The 17983-nt window shown below is 39.7% G+C and overlaps 1 protein-coding gene across 3 annotated transcripts in view; it reads left to right on the forward strand.

Moving 5' to 3' along the window:
• Nucleotides 1-17983, forward strand: part of LOC133847371 (neurobeachin) — a 111095-nt gene that overhangs the window by 87465 nt on the left and 5647 nt on the right. For 2 of the 3 annotated variants that reach the window (XM_062282359.1, XM_062282360.1), the window contains 2 exons: nt 8698-8807; nt 14978-17954. In XM_062282359.1, coding sequence (XP_062138343.1) covers nt 8698-8807; nt 14978-17954 — 3087 coding nt within the window. Of the gene's footprint in view, nt 1-761; nt 1992-8697; nt 8808-9193; nt 9386-14977; nt 17955-17983 lie in introns of all 3 variants that reach the window. The other variant, XM_062282358.1, reaches the window with a different exon arrangement.

A 17983-nucleotide genomic window follows, 5' to 3' on the forward strand; every position in this document is an offset into this window, starting at 1 on the left:
CACCGCCAGCACCACCACCACCACATGTCTAGTGCATTTCTTCCCACGCGCGTGTGTGTGTGAGTGTGAGTGTGTGTGCGTGAGAGTGTGTGTGTGTGTGTGTAGCTTAAGTGAAGCAAATCCCCACCACGTCAAAAAAAAAAATAAGAAGAAAGGCGCACGTTGCACCAAAGTGACACCATTCAACCACAGCCTTCCACACCTGCCCCCTCACCCTTTTCTCCTGTTCCACCACTTTTCACTGCCCCGTTTTTAAACTAACTTAATCGTACAACAACAAAACTTTATCATTAGCTTGTAAGTAAACCAAAAAAAAAAAGAAGAACATTCATCTTGTCCATCTTGTTGTGGAGATACTATTCAGTTCTTTCGTGTTTCTTTTCTTCGTTCCGTTTTCTAATTGATTTCATTTCACGCTGCTTTTTCGGATTTATTGTACAAAAAATACCAAAAATCAAAACTAAAAACCAACTAAAAAAATACCAAACAAAACTTATGTAACTAAAATACCAACAACAACAAAATATTAAACGTTATCAAAAATGCTCGCCACGTCTCACCAACTAAAACTTAAAAAAATTAAAAAAAAACAACCTCACCACGTCTCTCCCCACAACAACAACATATATATCCCCATATATATATATAACTACTATATTTGTGTGTGTAAATATATATACATATATGTATACCGATCGACTCGATGGACAAAACAATGCAAAACACGAAATGCAATCGAAAAAAAAATCAAAAAAAAATAGATGCCGCCAGTGCGCGTCCTTTGTTCCCACAATGGTCGCATCACGTCTATCCGCAATTTCTGCCCGAATCGCATCAGAATCACGTTGCCGCCGCCTCCATGCAACAGCAGCAGCAACAGCAGCAACAACAACAGCAGCAACACTACTATCAGCAGCAACAGCAACAACATCAGCAGCAGCAGCAGCAACAGCAGCAGCAACACAATCACAGTCATCATCATATGGCTGCTGCCTACTATCAGCATCAGCATCAGCAACATGTCAACGCACAGCAGCAGCAGCAACAACAGCAGCAACAGCAACAGCTGGGTGGCAACATTTCACCACCGCCACCAATGGGCACACACTCGACAAGTTCGTCGGCCAGCTCGACAGCCACATCGCAGCCAGCTTCGAGCTCATCGCTGTCGTCGCTCGCCTCGCAGAGTCAGCAACAGTTGCCATCAACAGCAACACTACAGCGTCAGCAACAGCTGCACAAGCATCAACAGCAGCAGCAGCAGCAGCAGCAACACTATCATCCACATCAGCCGCACTATGCGCTAATCAACGGACATCAGCAACAGCAGCAACAGCAGCAGCAGCAGCAACAGTTGCACAATGGCAAGCATAGCCACTATGAGAATGGCAGCAACACTGCTGCTGGCTATCATCATCAGCATCCACATGCGGGCTACATGCGCAGCATGGCACTGAACGGTGAACAGCAGCAACAGCAACAGCAACAACAACAGCAGCAGCCACAGAATGGTCTTGGCCAGGAGCAGCAGCAACATCATCATGCTGCTGCAGCTGCTGCTGCTGTTGGTGGTGTTGGTAGCCTGCTTAATGGTCATGCCAGCAGCAATGGCAGCAACAACAATGGCAACATCATTACCAGCAGCAACACCAGCAACAACAGCAACAACAGCAATGTCAATGGCAGCAACAACAACATGCGCAACTTACGCAATGGACACGCGGCAGCAGCCACAGCGAACGCAACGGCGGCAACACAAGCAGCGGCTGCTGCGGCTGCTGCTGCTGCTGCCGCTGGCGGAGCTGGAGGCGGTGGCGGTGGCGTAAGCGGAGGCGTAAGCGGAGGCGGAGGTTGCCTGGCCATGAATATGGGCATGGCCATGGGCATGCCCAATGTGGGCGTTGGATTGCACGATGGAGGCGCCGCGTATAAAACGAATGCCATCAATAACAATTATCGCTACAATGGACGCAATGCTGGCCCCGGAACAGGTATCGCTCGTATTGAGTGTGTAGTGTAGTTTAGCTCACGTGCTCTCTCTTTATCTACTATATCTCTTTCTGTGTATCTATCTATCTATCAATCTCTCTCTCTCTCTCTCTTTTTTACAAGTATTTAACTCTTATTGTATATATATTTAACTTTAACTTGAACTTTAGTCTTTAATCTCATACTCTCTTTCTTAAGTAGTAATGTTTGCTCACTCTTTCCGTTTGCGTTTCCGTTTCCGTTTGCGTTTCCGTTAATGTTTCATTTCCGTTGCGTTGCGTTGCATTACATATACTTATCTATTGTGTTTCATTCCATTGCGTTTCGCTTGGTTTTCTGCTCATTTCATTCCAACCAAATAAGAATAGAACAAATGTTGTCCTTAGCTTTAGCTGTAGTTGCCTCCAACTCCTCTCTCTCTCTCTCTCTCTCTTTTCTCTCTGTGTTTAGCTGCTCTCTCTTTCTCTCTGCCTCTCACTTTATCTCTCTCTCTCTCTCTCTCTCTCTCTGTCTCTAGCTTTCTGTCTATCTTTGCCGCTCTCTTCTTTATAAGCTAATGCGCTTTTAATTTGCCTAACTTGCTGTCCCTCTCTCTCTCTCTCTCTCTCTCTCTCTCTCTCTCTGTGTGCGTGTGTGTGTATAAAAGTGTATGTGTGTGTGCTGATCCATCAATGCCCTATGCACATATGTACATATTTATATAAATAAAAACAATTGCCGGCAATTGCTTCTCAGTGTAAATTGGCATAATTTCGCGCACTCGTCAATTATTTTATTTCGATATTTTCGTTTCGCTTTTCATTTCGCTTTTCATTTCCCCGTCTTGTTTTTCCTCCTTCTTTTTTAATATATTTTTAATTATGGCTCCATCAATATAAAACTACCATTTCAATTGCTTTCTTTTCGGCTTAATTGTTATTTAATGATTTCAAAAAAAATAAATAAATAAATAAAATGCAAAAAAAGCCAATCCAATCCAAATCAATGCAAATGCAATCAGTTGGCATAAATCTGCATATAATACCCCAGCAAAAATAGAACCCAAATCGGGAATGAATCGATGCGTTTCCAAAACTATTATTATCAATCCCATTAGCGTAATCGCAAATCGATTGTAATGCGCTGCGGTAAATTACTCATGGTAATTACACTCTGCAGCCAAGTTTGGGTTTGAGCTCTTAAAACAGTTCTTTCGCTTCTATGTACTTTGGGTTGACACAAACAATTTAAATTCCAATGTGTTATAGCTATAGTCGAGTACGCTTGAAATGGTTTCTAAAAATATACCGAAATTATACCGAAAATATACTGAGGCATACACTTAGTATATCTCTCTATTCCGTATAAAATTTCATATATATCATATATACAATAAGGCACAAAATATACCAGATTGTCCAGAAAATACCAAAACATACCATATAAATTCTTAAATGTATACATTATTTGGTATATATATTGTACTAAATTTCTTATATACAATATAAACATATACCATAGAGTTCAAAATATACTAGATATACTAGACGGGAAACTAAGACCCGTTTGCAGTAAAAAAAATATACCACAGCCTATTCTTGGTATATCTTTATTATGCTAAATTTCTTATATACTATATACCACATATATGTATGTACATATGTTATGTATACCGTATTGTATATATATACTGTATTGTATACCACTGAGTACAAAATATTCCAGATTATCAGCCACAGCAACTAAGGCCCGTTTACAGTTAAATATACCATACTTGGAATATTGATAGTATACTAAATTTCATATATATACCATAGAGTTTAAAATATACCAAATAGATTGTACTAAATTATATATATATATGTATGTATATACCATACCGTACAAAATATGCCAACTTAGAACCGTTTGCATTAAAATATACCGAAGCCTATTCTTGGTATATCTATATTGTGCTAAATTTCTTATACATATACATATACCATATATGTATGTATACTATATACTGTATTGTATACCAAAAAAGTACAAAATATATTCCAGATTATCAGCCACAGCAACTAAGACTCGTTTGCAGTAAAATATACCATACTTGGTATATTGATATTGTACTAAATTTCATATATATGTATATACCATAGAGTGCAAAATATACCAACTTAGACTCGTTTTTGCCTTTTGTGTTGGTAGTTGGTATAAAAAACCGAAACAAATATGTGATCAGTGTAAACATAAACATTCCTAAATTGCTGCTAGAAATTCGTGTTGTTTTCGCTGTAAACTCCACAAATGGGGGGAAAATATTTGCATTTTGTTGCACAGTGTTTTAACAGGGAGCTTGGGGGCATTGAATGTGCATTACTACAGTATTTGTTAGCTGCGTTTTCTACTTCATATTCACGATATATATACAAATATTATTTGCAAAACATTTTGTTGCACACAATGCACATTTGTTAATTTATTTTGCCTTGTTCTCATTTTTTTCATTTTCAATTTTCATTCTCTTTATTTTTTTACTGTTAGATATTGTTTAGTTTTTCGCATTTGATTGCGCTTGCTCGTTACGCAATTGATGCCCCCAAAAGCCAATCAGCAATTATTTGATTTGCAGCTCGGTATTTGTTGTTGTTATCAAACATGTTATAAAATAATGCCTTCTGATTGGCCTTTTGATGCAGTTTTTTATACACTCTCTCTCTCTCTCTGTCTCTCTCGCCTGAGGCTTTAATAATTGATATATCATCAAATGAATTGACTACAGAAATTTTCAGAAATCGAGTATTTTTCAGCCACTTAATATACACACCTTTTTTTTTGTTAGTGTATTGCACATTCGTCTATTTGCAGTTTGCTGTTCAAATTGATTTATGTTTTTTCAGTTGCGATGTGCGCAGATATTTTTGTGTGTAATATTTGCAGTGAATACGTTTTTGATTTGATTTGAATTGATTTGAAGAGCGACGTTTGCTAATTTGCAATTGACAGCAAAACAAAACAGAAATAAGAAGGCAAACTAAATACGACGAAATATTGTGTATACGCCGGGTGTGCGTGTGAGAGTGTATGTGTGAGTGTGTGAGAGAGTGAAACTAGCGAAGCCGAGCCAACAATTTTTTGTTTGTGTGTTTGTTTTGTGAGGTCATGTGGGAAAATGTTATCCATTTATGCTTTTAAAAACTGCAATCTATCTTTGTAACTAGAAGCGCACACAAACGTATACATCACACACACACACACACACACACATACACACGTATACACACGCACACACACACACACATAGACTGAGTGCAGCCACAATGACGAGTCACATTTTTGACAGCTTCACAGTCGAGTGTAGGAAAGGGAAGAGTGAAAGAGGGGCAAAAAGTGGTGTGGGGGCAACACGTGGAGGCTTTTACTCGTCATTTTCATGTGCTGTCAGCATAAATTTCATTTCATTTATCTTCATTTGCTCAACACACACACACACACACATAGACTTTGCCTCCTGTCGCAAAATCTAATTCGTTAATTTCACATGGCTATGAAAAATGAAAATAATGCGAAAATTCAACAAACTAAAGAGAAATGGGAAATAAAAGCAACTTGCCTGCAGTTTAAAATTCGCAAACACACACACACACACACACAGGTACACACACACACACACAGAGAAAAAGTTTCCATTACGAAATTAATGGCAGCGACAAAAATGTAAATTAGTCGCAAGCAAAAAAGAAAATGAAGCAGCAAAAACAACACGACATAATTTATTTGCCAAATGCTGAAAGGGAAGTGAGGAGTGTTAAGGGGGATGGGAAGAGGGGGAAGAGCAGTTGGTACAGCTGTAAAAGCCGATAACACGCTTTCAATGTTCTACGAGTACAAAAAGTAATTTGCGGCCGCTTTCCCCTCCCCTTCTCACTCTCTCTCTGCAGGCGTGACTGCGCATGAAAAACGGCCACACTGGGAAATTATTACAAATTAAAAAAAGAAAAAATGAAATGAAACACACACACACACACTCGGAGACAGTAGGCGAATGAAGTAAAAGAGCGAGCCGAAAAAAAAGTGTAGCATACTTATGGGCGAAGGTAGAAGAGGCGGGGCAAAGCGAGGCGAGGCGAGGCGAGTGCATACAAGTAAAAGCCATAAATATCAATTAAAACGATAATCAACTGTAAAACAAGCTTAATAGCCTTTAAAACCACACACAGAACAAAAAAAAAAAGGAAACAGAAAACAGAAAAACAGAAAAACGAACGACAATCGAGCTCCTTCGCAAGAGAAACATGCTTGCAATTGGCTAATGAAGCAGCGCTGAATCATTATAAATGAGATATACAAGCGCAGCGAATACAACTATGAGTGTGTTCCGAGTGTATGAGTGTGTGAGTGTTTGAGTGTTGTGTGAGTGCTGTGTGAGTACAATGTGAATGCGAGAGATGCTTTTGTAGCCTTAATTATGTGAGAGCGTATTAAGCACATTGTATGGCACTTGTACTATGTGTGTGTGTGTGTGTGTGTGTGAGGGAGTGAAAGAGAGAAGAGAAGCAGAGAAGGGAGAGTAAAAGGAGAAGACAAGCCGCAAAAGCTTTACAAATTACAAAATTACTAAAACCAGTTGGTGCACAAGAGAAATTGGACATGAGCTTGGTTATTCAAATTTTAACATGCTCTGATGCTGCGCTGCGTGTGTGTGTGTGTGTGTGTGCACAATGAAAACAGCAGATTAGTGCACGAGACAGAAAGAGAGAGGCTGCCAGAATGTTTGAGATTAGATTTTACATTCTACATGCCAAAAAATAAAAGAAGCACAAGAAAAAAAAAAACGATGGAAAGATGGCAAGATAGAAACGCAAAGCGCAAAGCAAAGCAAAGCAAACGCAAATTGTGTAGAGTTCTCTCTCTCTCTCTCTCTCTTTGTCTCTTTGTCTCTTTCTGGTCAACTTTTTGTGTCCTTGCTGCGTGTGTGCGCCTCTTTCTCTCTGCGTGTGTTTTAGGTGCTTAGATATGTAAATTTAAACTCTTGAGCTCTCGTCTACATGCAGTCAAAGCCATTTGACTAATTAATGCAAAAGTCAAACAATTTTCACACCCTTTCCCTCTCTCTCTATCTTTATCTCTGTGTGCTTCTCTTTTTGCCCAGTTCCAGCTGTTGGCCAAAATAATCTCTCAAAAACAAAACAACTACGAAGAAGTAGAATGTGCAAACATCCATTTCAAATTTATTCACAACCAATTTTCATACTTTATTCAAATGTCAAACAACATTGAAAATGACCCAACTTTAAATACAAAATATTAAGTTGAACTTATTTTGTTGTTTGTGCTTCTTAAAGATAATTCTAGTGACATCATTTCGCAGCTTAATTAAAATTATAGAATTCAATTAAATGTTGCACAGAAAAATTACAAATAGAAAGATAGAAAATTTATATAAATTATAGAATAGAATTAAGAGCTCAAATTGTGTCATAAATACAAAATAAATGAACTTAATAGAAGAGTGAGGAGTAAAAGCAAAACAGTACAGTATTATTCTTAAAATATACCAAATGAATATACAAAAACATACTAAAAATGAATCTAAGGCTATTTTTTAGTATATTGATAAAGTGCTTCAAAATGTACCATATTTGGTATATTGATGTGTGGCTTCATTTAAAATATACCATATTCCTTCTATGGATATAGTACTACATATAAAATATACTGTATTTGGTATAATTATATAATGTACTTCATTCAAAAGATACTATATTTGGTATATTTATATAGTAATGTATTTCAAATATACCATATTTGGTATATTAATATAGCATTTCATTTAAATTTGGTATATTTATATAGTAATGTATTTTAAATATACCATATTTGGTATATTATTACAGTATTTCATTCAAATTTGGTATATTGATATAGTACTGTATTTTAAATATGCCATATTTGGTATATTATTATGTGCATTCATTTAAAATATACCATATTTGTTATATGTTATATAAAATATACTGTATTTGGTATATTGATATAATGTACTTCATTCAAAGCTTACTGTATTTGGTATATTGATATAGTACTATATTTTAAATATAGTATATTTGGTATATTGATATAGTACATCATTCAAAATATACCATATAGTCATACTGCATTCAAAAATGGTATTGTATGACTATATGGTATATTTTGAATGATGTACTATATCAATATACCAAATATACCACAAAATATACCAGACTGGTAGCCAAAGCAAATAAGACCCTATATAACTAAAATCGCATAGAAAAGTCTAGTTAAGCGATGTTGAAAGTAACTGCTGCCGAAAACTTGAATTTAAGTGCAACATAAATTTAAAATGAATTTCGAAATGTTTAAAACGCGTTCTCATCTACAGATTTTGTGTGTTTGTGTCTGAATCTCTACTCTTCTTCTTCTTTGTTTCTATAGCAAATTTGGCTTTCTTTCTGAATTGTTGTTCCGACTTTTTCTCCTCTAATTTCCCATTTTGATTTTGTTACTTGATTTTTTATCGTGTGCACCGCTTTGTAAAAGCGAGTGAAATTATTTAAAATATATTATATTCTTAAAATTGATATGTACGTTCTTTAATTATTATACATATTTCTACTTATTCAGCAGATATTTAATTGTATTGTAAGAGAGTTGTTGAAACAGTTGCATTTGCGCTTAACCCCTTGTTGACCCCCAATACTAATTGTGATTCTTTTTCGAATACAGGCGGCCGTCAAATCCAGGATAGTGATTATGAGATTATCGTTGTCGATGAGAACAATCCCTCCGTGTTGGCGGACAACGATTCCCACTCGAGTGGTCCACCATCCATTAAGGTGAGTGCCAGGTGTTAAGTGTGTGTGAAAGAGAGCGCATGAATGAGTGAGTGATAGAGAAGAAGACGAAGACGAAGAAGATGAAGTTGTAGCTAAACTCTCGAGTGCTGGTGCAGGGGCGAAGGTGAAGAGGTGAAGAGGTGAAGGGGAGGTTAAAGTTTCGAGCACTTTGCATGACGAAATTTCGAATGTCACTTTACCGAGTAGCTGAGACCAACCTCAACACCCATCAAATATATAATATATATATATAATACATTTGAAATGATTACTAACTAACGTTTAAGTCGAAAGTCAACTTGATGTGAATGAGCGAGTGTGTGAATATGAATGTATTCATTTGCATGTATTCTGAATGAAACACTAAAACAATGCAAATCAATCAGGCTCATAACAACAACAACAACAACAACAACACTAAGACTACAACAGTAACAACAACAACAACAACTACTACAACTGCAACAGCGACAACAACTGTAAAATCAACAACAACAACAACAAGCAAAGATACTATCAAAATTCAACAACAACCATTGTCACCACCAAAGCCAATGGTCCCACTCAAGTTGCCAAAGGTAAAAAAAACAAAAACAATTTCGGCAAATACCGAACACCCTACATACACACACACACACACAAACACACACACACACCTACACCTACACACACGCAACAGTAATTTGATGAACAAGTACAGCAAGAAGAACAAACAACTTTTTTGTACCGCTACCAATCACAACAACAACAACAAAAACAAAAACAACCACAAGAAACACTCACTCACATCACGCCTAAACTAATTGTTGCACTCACTCACTCACTCACAATATTCGTATTAGCCACGCACATTAAGTTAAGACACCATCCAAACTGGGTATGAACAACTACGAAATACCCTTTGCAGAGTTTAAGGTGAAGGGAGACTTCAACGATAGAGAAAAGCGTTACATTTGAACAACTCTCCACACTCTCCAACAGTGAACGAAAAAGCATAGAGTAAAGCATACTTAAAGCGTTCAACATTGTGTTAAGACATCTTCCAAACCGGGTTTAAGCAACAGAGAAATACCCTTTGCAGAGTTTAAGGTGAAGGGAGACTTCAACGATAGAAAAAAGCGTTACATTTGAACAACTCTACACACTCTACAACAGTGAAAGAAAAAGGGAAGGTGAAGGGAGACTTCAACGATAGAAAAAAGCGTTACATTTGAACAACTCTCCACACTCTTCACTCTCCAATAATAGTGAAAGAACAAGAATAGAATAGAATAGAATCGAATCGAATAGAATCGAATCGAATAGAATCGAATCGAATATAATCGAATAGAATCGAATAGAATCGAATAGAATCGAATCGAATCGAATATAATAGAATAGAATCGAATAGAATAGAATCGAATATAATAGAATAGAATCGAATAGAATAGAATCGAATACAATCGAATAGAATCGAATAGAATTGAATCGAATGGAATAGAATCGAATAGAATCGAATAGAATCGAATAGAATCGAATAGAATCGAATAGAATCTAATAAAATCGAATAGAATCGAATAGAATCGAATAGAATCGAATAGAATCGAATAGAATCGAATAGAATCGAATATAATCGAATAGAATCGAATAGAATCGAATAGAATCGAATATAATCGAATAGAATCGAATAGTATCGAATAGAATCGAATATAATCGAATATAATCGAATAGAATAGAAGAATACTTAAAGAGTTGAACATTGTGTTAAGACGGGTATGACCAACTTTTCAATACCCTAGCAGAGACAAGCGAAATATCAGCATTAGAAACAAGCTTTTAAATATCTTCAACAAGAAGCATAGAGAAAGATTTTCATAAAATAGTCTAAGGAAGCAGAAATTTGTCCGCTTGTCTGTCTGTCTAGATCTCAGAGATTAGATAATGGATTCAGCTATTATCTTTTATATTATATATTTGCCACGCCCACTTCCGACGCCAAAAATCATGATTTGTAGTCATGCAATAATAACCACATTCTTTATGATTCTTCAAAATTTAGTTGCGATCAGATAAAAATTGTTGTGATTATTCCAAAAAAGGTTTTAATACGGCTGTAGCATATATTTTGAACATAAAGTTTATTGATATACCATTTACAGCATTCGGTCTATTTCAGTATTTCATTTAGTATTTTAATACCGCAAAGTTTTGCTTTCATTCCTAAGGTATAGTGGGTATATAACATAGAAATTAACGAATTCGGTATTTTTTTTTTTTTAGTATTTTTCAGTATTTTAATACCATGATATTTTGATTTCATTGCAAATTTCTAGCGGGTATGTGGTATATTTTGAACATATAAAATATATCAATTTATCAATTATATCATCCGGTATATTTTGAGTATTTTTCCGTATTTAAATCCCGCAATGTTTTTGTTTCATTGCAAAAGCAAAGCGTGTGTAGGGTATATTTTGAACGTGAAAGTATATCGATATACCAAATATAATATTTGGTATATTTTAGTATATTTAAGTATATTTTGCAATGTTTTAATGTTGCGTTGGTTTCATTGCAAAAGTAAAGCATGTGTGGAGGGTATATATAGAGTATAACGTGAAAGTATATCGATATACCAAGTAGAACATTCGGTATATTTAAGTATATTTTGCAATGTTTTGGTTTCATTGCAAATGGATAGCGGGTACCTCACAGTCGAGCACACTCGACTGCAGCTTTCTCCAATTGTTCCAATTGAATACACCAATTTAGAGTTGCATAACTAATGCCACAGTTGATTAGTCGCCTGCGCTCTGCAAGGTTACGAGTATAATAATAGCGATAATCATATGATAACTCATTTACACTGTTGACAATTGAATATATGTGCGTGTGTGTGTGTGTGTGTGGGTGTGGGTGTGGATGTGTGTGTTGTGTCTGTCCAAGCTAATTAGCGTAGTCATTGAGAACACGTTTTGTTTACAAATTGTGAATTGTCAACTACGATTGTCGTCCATTGTAAATGTGAATGTGTTATGCATATGTTGTGTTGATTTTTAATTCGATTGAAATATGAAACGAAAGATCATCATCATCATCAAGTAATCAAACGCATTTTGAACATTAATGCAATCAATGCAAATTCAATGAATCATTCATTGGAATCAATTGCGACATGTGTCCCAAATGAGTTGCAATTAAAATTACATTTCGCAAAAGAAAGAAATGCTGAGTAAATATGGGAGAGAACAATCAAAGGTGTAGGTGTATTGTGTAGGGAAATGAATTTCTTTGTTAACTATGCATTACATAAATACGTTGTCTTTGACTTTGCATTAAAAACTAAACAAAGTGCGACATACGATGCGTATACTTAATGCAACATTTCTTTGTTTAACATTGTTAAATGTTAAACTAATCATTAGTCACATATTTGATCTTTTGGAATTCAGTATTAAAATTCGAATTTTGAAATTTCTTATTCGATAGAAATTTGAGCTCACTTTTTAAGAGTGAATTTATTGCATTCAAAATTGCATTTGAAATATTTAACAGCTTGGCATTTTACAATCGATATCGATATTTGATTTATTTAAATCAATGCACACAAATCACAAGAAGTTGATTTAGCATTAGATTTCAAATGCGTGCGACATTTGATTTGTCTGCATGTGTGTGTGTGTGCTGTGATTAATGTGCGCTAATGCATTTGTGTATGTTAAGCAATTAGTGGCAACAAACTGTAGAAAGAGACAGACAGCGAGAAAGGGAGTAGAAGAGAGAGAGAGAGAGAGGAGAAGACAAACATGTGGAGAAGAATGACGTTGAACAGTTCGCATCCTTAGTTGCTTAATGAACTGCTCTTGCATTATTAATATATGCCGCACAGGCAGACGCACACACACACACGCATAAATATCACACACACACATATAAGTCTCACACACACACACACACTTAACAGCTGCAACTGTCTGTGAAACTGAAATTTGAGTTGTGTGAACTTTGCAATTGATTTCGGTTTATGCAGCATCTGCATAAGCGCAACAGCTGTCACACACACTCAACTAGACACACACACACATGCACAATCACATACACACTCACACACCTACACACACACACACACACAAACACTCAAAGTGCGAGCTGCGTTGACACCTAAACAGCTGACATTTTGTTGTATTTGACAGTTGACATTTGTCAAACGCTTAACAAAATTTGTCATACGACCCGTTTGCCACACAATCTCTCCGCTCTCCACTCTCCACTCTCTCCACTTTGCTGTCCTTTCCCCCTTCCCCCGCTCTTGGCAACATTTTGAACATTTGGCCTAATGCCTTTCAGATGAGCTCAGCTCTCGACCATGGCAAGTTTTGCCATTCGATTGCGATAGCAACTCGTGGGGAAAGGGATGGGGAAGGGGAAGGGGAAGGGTAAGGGGAGGGAGAGGGAGAGGGTCGGTTCAGCTAGCCATTGAACGGTTCAACGTTCGTCTGCCTTTTATGCAAATCACGCTCAGCAGGGGAAGTCGGGGAAGCAGGAGATTGAAAGTCCTTTCAGCACATACAAACAACACACAAACACAAACATAGATGCGTAGATCTGAAGATAACATTTTGTGCGTGGCGTTGACAAATGCATGTGTCGACACACACACACACACACACATACACATACACATGTGGGGAGGGGAGTTTGGGGTGGGAAAGGACGAGCGTCGAGCTAGAAATTTTGATTTATTGTTCAATGTGCATAATTAATGCGAAAATGATACGCCATACACACAAACAGTGACACAACACACTCAAACACACACACACACACACATAGTGCACATATCACATTGACCTACCACGCCCCCCTCACCACACCGCACCCGCACCCGCACCCGCAACGCACAAGTTGATGTATAACGCACTCGAAAGGCCATCGATAAAAGCCACAAAAACAAAAACCAGCAAGAACAAACAATCCAAAAAATCTTACTAAGAATCATCTTCGGCTAGCCGAAGTCTAAATACCCTTGCTGTTAGTATATAGTATCTATAACAACAAATTGATTACTTAGTAATTAATTGGTAATCATTTTGTGTTTCTTTATTAAAGTTTTGATTTTCTCTTTATAATGAGTTGCACTAAAATCACATTATAATAAAGAAATATAAATTGATTACTCAGTAATATGCTATAGAAATATAAATTGATTACTTACTACTTACTACTTAGTAATCAATATATATTTCCTTATAATACAAAACTAATTTTCAATAAAAAATACAAATTGATTGCCAAGTAATTCCTATGAAAACAATTTGTGTTTCTTTATTGAAAAACTGTTTTATACTTTTCAATGTGACACAAGTGCAAAACATGTTAAATAGGGAATCAAATCTATTTCATTTATTATTATTTTTATTTAGTGACTTCACTTTATTTTAATGAAGTCTTAGAAGAATTTATAAGAGAACTTAATTTCACTAATACTTCTCATAAAAGTGCGTATAGAATAATTTGTTGTATAATAATTTGCAATATAATCGCAAATTTAGTTAATTTAAAAAAACTTGGTTAGAAACTTTCTTGTCGAAAGTTGTATTCTATGATTTAGCAATCTAATGTTCCACATATTTGTCTACTTAATGAACCATATTCATATTTAAAGATCATACTTAAGAATTGATTCGTACACTTTGAAGGGAAGTGAATTCTTCAAATTAATAACTTAATTTAGAGAAAATACAAAATTTACATAGAGTTACTGTTGAAGCAAAGTCTATGAAACTCATAGAGATCGGTAGATGATATAAATAAAAACTTTGCATGTGTCCGATTCAAAAAGTTTACCTAAAAATGTATGAACTACACAAGTTGAATGTTGCTTCGCATTCACTTTTATAATCCTAACGAACCTCACAGCAATTCAGTTGAACTTTCAGCAAGGGTATTTTGTCTAGGAGAATTCTGCTTCCAATTTTTTTTTATTTTGTTTTGTTGTCGGTCAACATCACATTCTCTCTTGTGGCCATCGTAATGTGTTTTAGTTTTCGTTTTCGTTTCTGTTTTCTGCTTCTTTTTGTTCTTTGTGTGTGTTGTCTAATTTATGCGTGCTCTTTGTTGACCTCGTTTCTTTTTTGTATTCTGTGCATCCCCCGTTTTCATATTTATATTGGGCGAACGTGAACGTGCAGAGCGTCGACTCGGATGTGGGCTCCTTGAACATGAACTCAACGGAGAACGAAGTGGTCGAGGTGGAGTCATCCAGCGACATTCTCGCCGACGAGCACAAACCGAGCAACTCCAACGACGAGAGCTGGACGGATGTGAACCTGAACGAAGACGCCGCTGTGCAGGCGGCCGCAAGTGCCGGACTCGTTGTGGGACTTGTCGATGGCAGCAATGCAGCCAACAAACACGATGTCCATCAGCAACATGGCCAGCAACAGCAGCAGCAACAACAGCAACAACAGCAAGGTCCGGGTATGGGAATGATGGGAGGATCGGAGCGGGGCGATAAACCCGACTCGGAGATCTCGGTGGTGCGTGTGCCCGATGGCTATGGCGCCGCCGTGTCAGCTGGCAATGTGAGCGGCGGTGGCGGTGGCGGTGGTAATATGCCTGGCAACAATGCAGCCGGCAATGGCAGCAGCGGTGCCGTTGGTGTTGGTGTCGGTGTCGCTGGCGGACAACAGCAGCGCAGTCGACCCGACGAGCTGCCAATGAAGCCGCCAGCTCTCGTTGCCCAGCTGCCGCTGACGACGCCGTCGCGTGAGGCGAGTCTCACCCAAAAGCTGGAGATTGCCCTCGGTCCCGTCTGTCCGCTGTTGCGTGAAATCATGGTCGACTTTGCGCCGTTCCTCTCGAAGACGCTCGTCGGTTCGCATGGCCAGGAGCTGCTGATGGAGGGCAAGGGTCTGACGACGTTCAAGAACTCGCACTCGGTGGTCGAGCTGGTGATGTTGTTGTGCTCCCAGGAGTGGCAGAACAGTCTGCAGAAGCATGCGGGTCTCGCCTTCATCGAGCTGATCAACGAGGGACGTCTGCTCTCGCATGCGATGAAGGATCACATTGTGCGCGTGGCCAACGAGGCGGAATTCATACTGAATCGCATGCGGGCCGACGATGTGCTCAAGCACGCTGACTTTGAGTCACAGTGCGCCCAAACGTTGCTCGAGCGCCGTGAGGAGGAGCGCATGTGCGATCACCTGATCACTGCGGCAAGGCGTAGGGATAATGTGATTGCCAGCCGGTTGCTGGAGAAGGTCAGGAATATAATGTGCAATCGCCATGGGGCTTGGGGCGAGGCCAATGGCAGTACTGGAAATGGAAATGGAAATAGTAATGGCTCGGTAATGGGTTCGCAGTTGGCGCTGCACAAGAGCACCTACTGGAAGCTGGATGCGTGGGAGGACGATGCTCGTCGGCGCAAGCGCATGGTGCAGAATCCCCGGGGATCTTCGCATCCCCAGGCCACGTTGAAGGCGGCCCTGGAGAACGGGGGACCCGAGGACGCCATTCTACAGACTCGTGATGAGTTCCACACTCAGATCGCTGTGTCGCGCGCTCATCCCTCGTCGCAGCACAACAGCGAGCTGCTCGACGATGCCGAGCTCCTCATCGAGGATCGAGAATTGGATCTGGATCTAACGGGACCCGTCAACATCAGCACCAAGGCGCGTCTGATAGCGCCTGGACTTGTGGCGCCGGGCACTGTGTCGATAACGAGCACCGAGATGTTCTTTGAGGTCGATGAGGATCACCCGGAGTTCCATAAGATCGATGCCGAGGTGCTGAAGTATTGCGATCATTTACACGGCAAATGGTATTTCTCCGAGGTGCGTGCGATCTTCTCGCGTCGCTATCTGCTGCAGAACGTGGCCCTCGAGATCTTCTTGGCCAGCCGCACCTCGATACTGTTCGCCTTCCCCGATCAGCATACGGTGAAGAAGGTGATCAAGGCGCTGCCTCGCGTCGGCGTCGGCATCAAGTACGGCATACCGCAGACGCGTCGCGCCTCGATGATGTCCCCTCGTCAGCTGATGCGCAACTCGAACATGACCCAGAAGTGGCAGCGTCGCGAAATCTCCAATTTCGAGTACTTGATGTTCCTCAACACGATCGCCGGTCGGACCTACAACGATCTGAATCAGTATCCCATCTTCCCCTGGGTGCTGACCAACTACGACTCGAAGGACCTGGACCTCAGTCTGCCGTCAAACTATCGCGATCTCTCGAAACCGATTGGTGCACTCAATCCGTCGAGGCGCGCTTACTTCGAGGAACGCTACGAGAGCTGGGACAGCGATACCATACCACCATTCCACTATGGCACACACTATTCGACGGCGGCCTTCACCCTCAACTGGTTGGTGCGCGTCGAACCGTTTACGACCATGTTCCTGGCCCTGCAGGGCGGCAAATTCGATTATCCGGATCGGCTGTTCTCCTCCGTCTCGCTGAGCTGGAAGAATTGCCAGCGCGACACGTCCGATGTGAAGGAACTGATACCCGAATGGTATTTCCTGCCCGAGATGTTCTACAATGCGTCCGGCTATCGGTTGGGACATCGCGAGGATGGCGCTCTCGTTGATGACATTGAGCTGCCGCCGTGGGCGAAAAGTCCGGAGGAATTTGTGCGCATCAATCGCATGGCACTCGAATCGGAGTTTGTCAGCTGCCAGCTGCATCAGTGGATCGATCTGATATTCGGTTACAAGCAGCGCGGTCCCGAAGCCATTAGGGCCACCAACGTGTTCTATTACCTCACCTACGAGGGCAGCGTCGATCTCGACGGTGTCTTGGATCCGGTGATGCGCGAAGCGGTCGAAAATCAAATCCGTAACTTTGGCCAAACACCAAGCCAACTGTTGATGGAGCCGCATCCGCCGCGCAGCTCGGCGATGCATCTGTCGCCGATGATGTTCAGCGCAATGCCCGAGGATCTGTGCCAGATGCTTAAGTTCTATCAGAACTCGCCGGTCATCCACATCTCGGCGAACACGTATCCGCAGCTGTCGCTGCCCTCGGTGGTCACGGTGACGGCGGGACATCAGTTTGCCGTGAATCGATGGAACTGCAATTATACCGCATCCGTCCAGAGCCCGAGCTACGCGGAGTCGCCACAAACGCCGGGCTCCAATCAACCGCTGACAATCGATCCAGTGTTGGGTAGGTGTTTCTCACTTTTTAGGTGTGTA

Source organism: Drosophila sulfurigaster, chromosome X, assembly GCF_023558435.1.
Source record: "Drosophila sulfurigaster albostrigata strain 15112-1811.04 chromosome X, ASM2355843v2, whole genome shotgun sequence".
NCBI classification, from domain to species: domain Eukaryota; kingdom Metazoa; phylum Arthropoda; class Insecta; order Diptera; family Drosophilidae; genus Drosophila; species Drosophila sulfurigaster.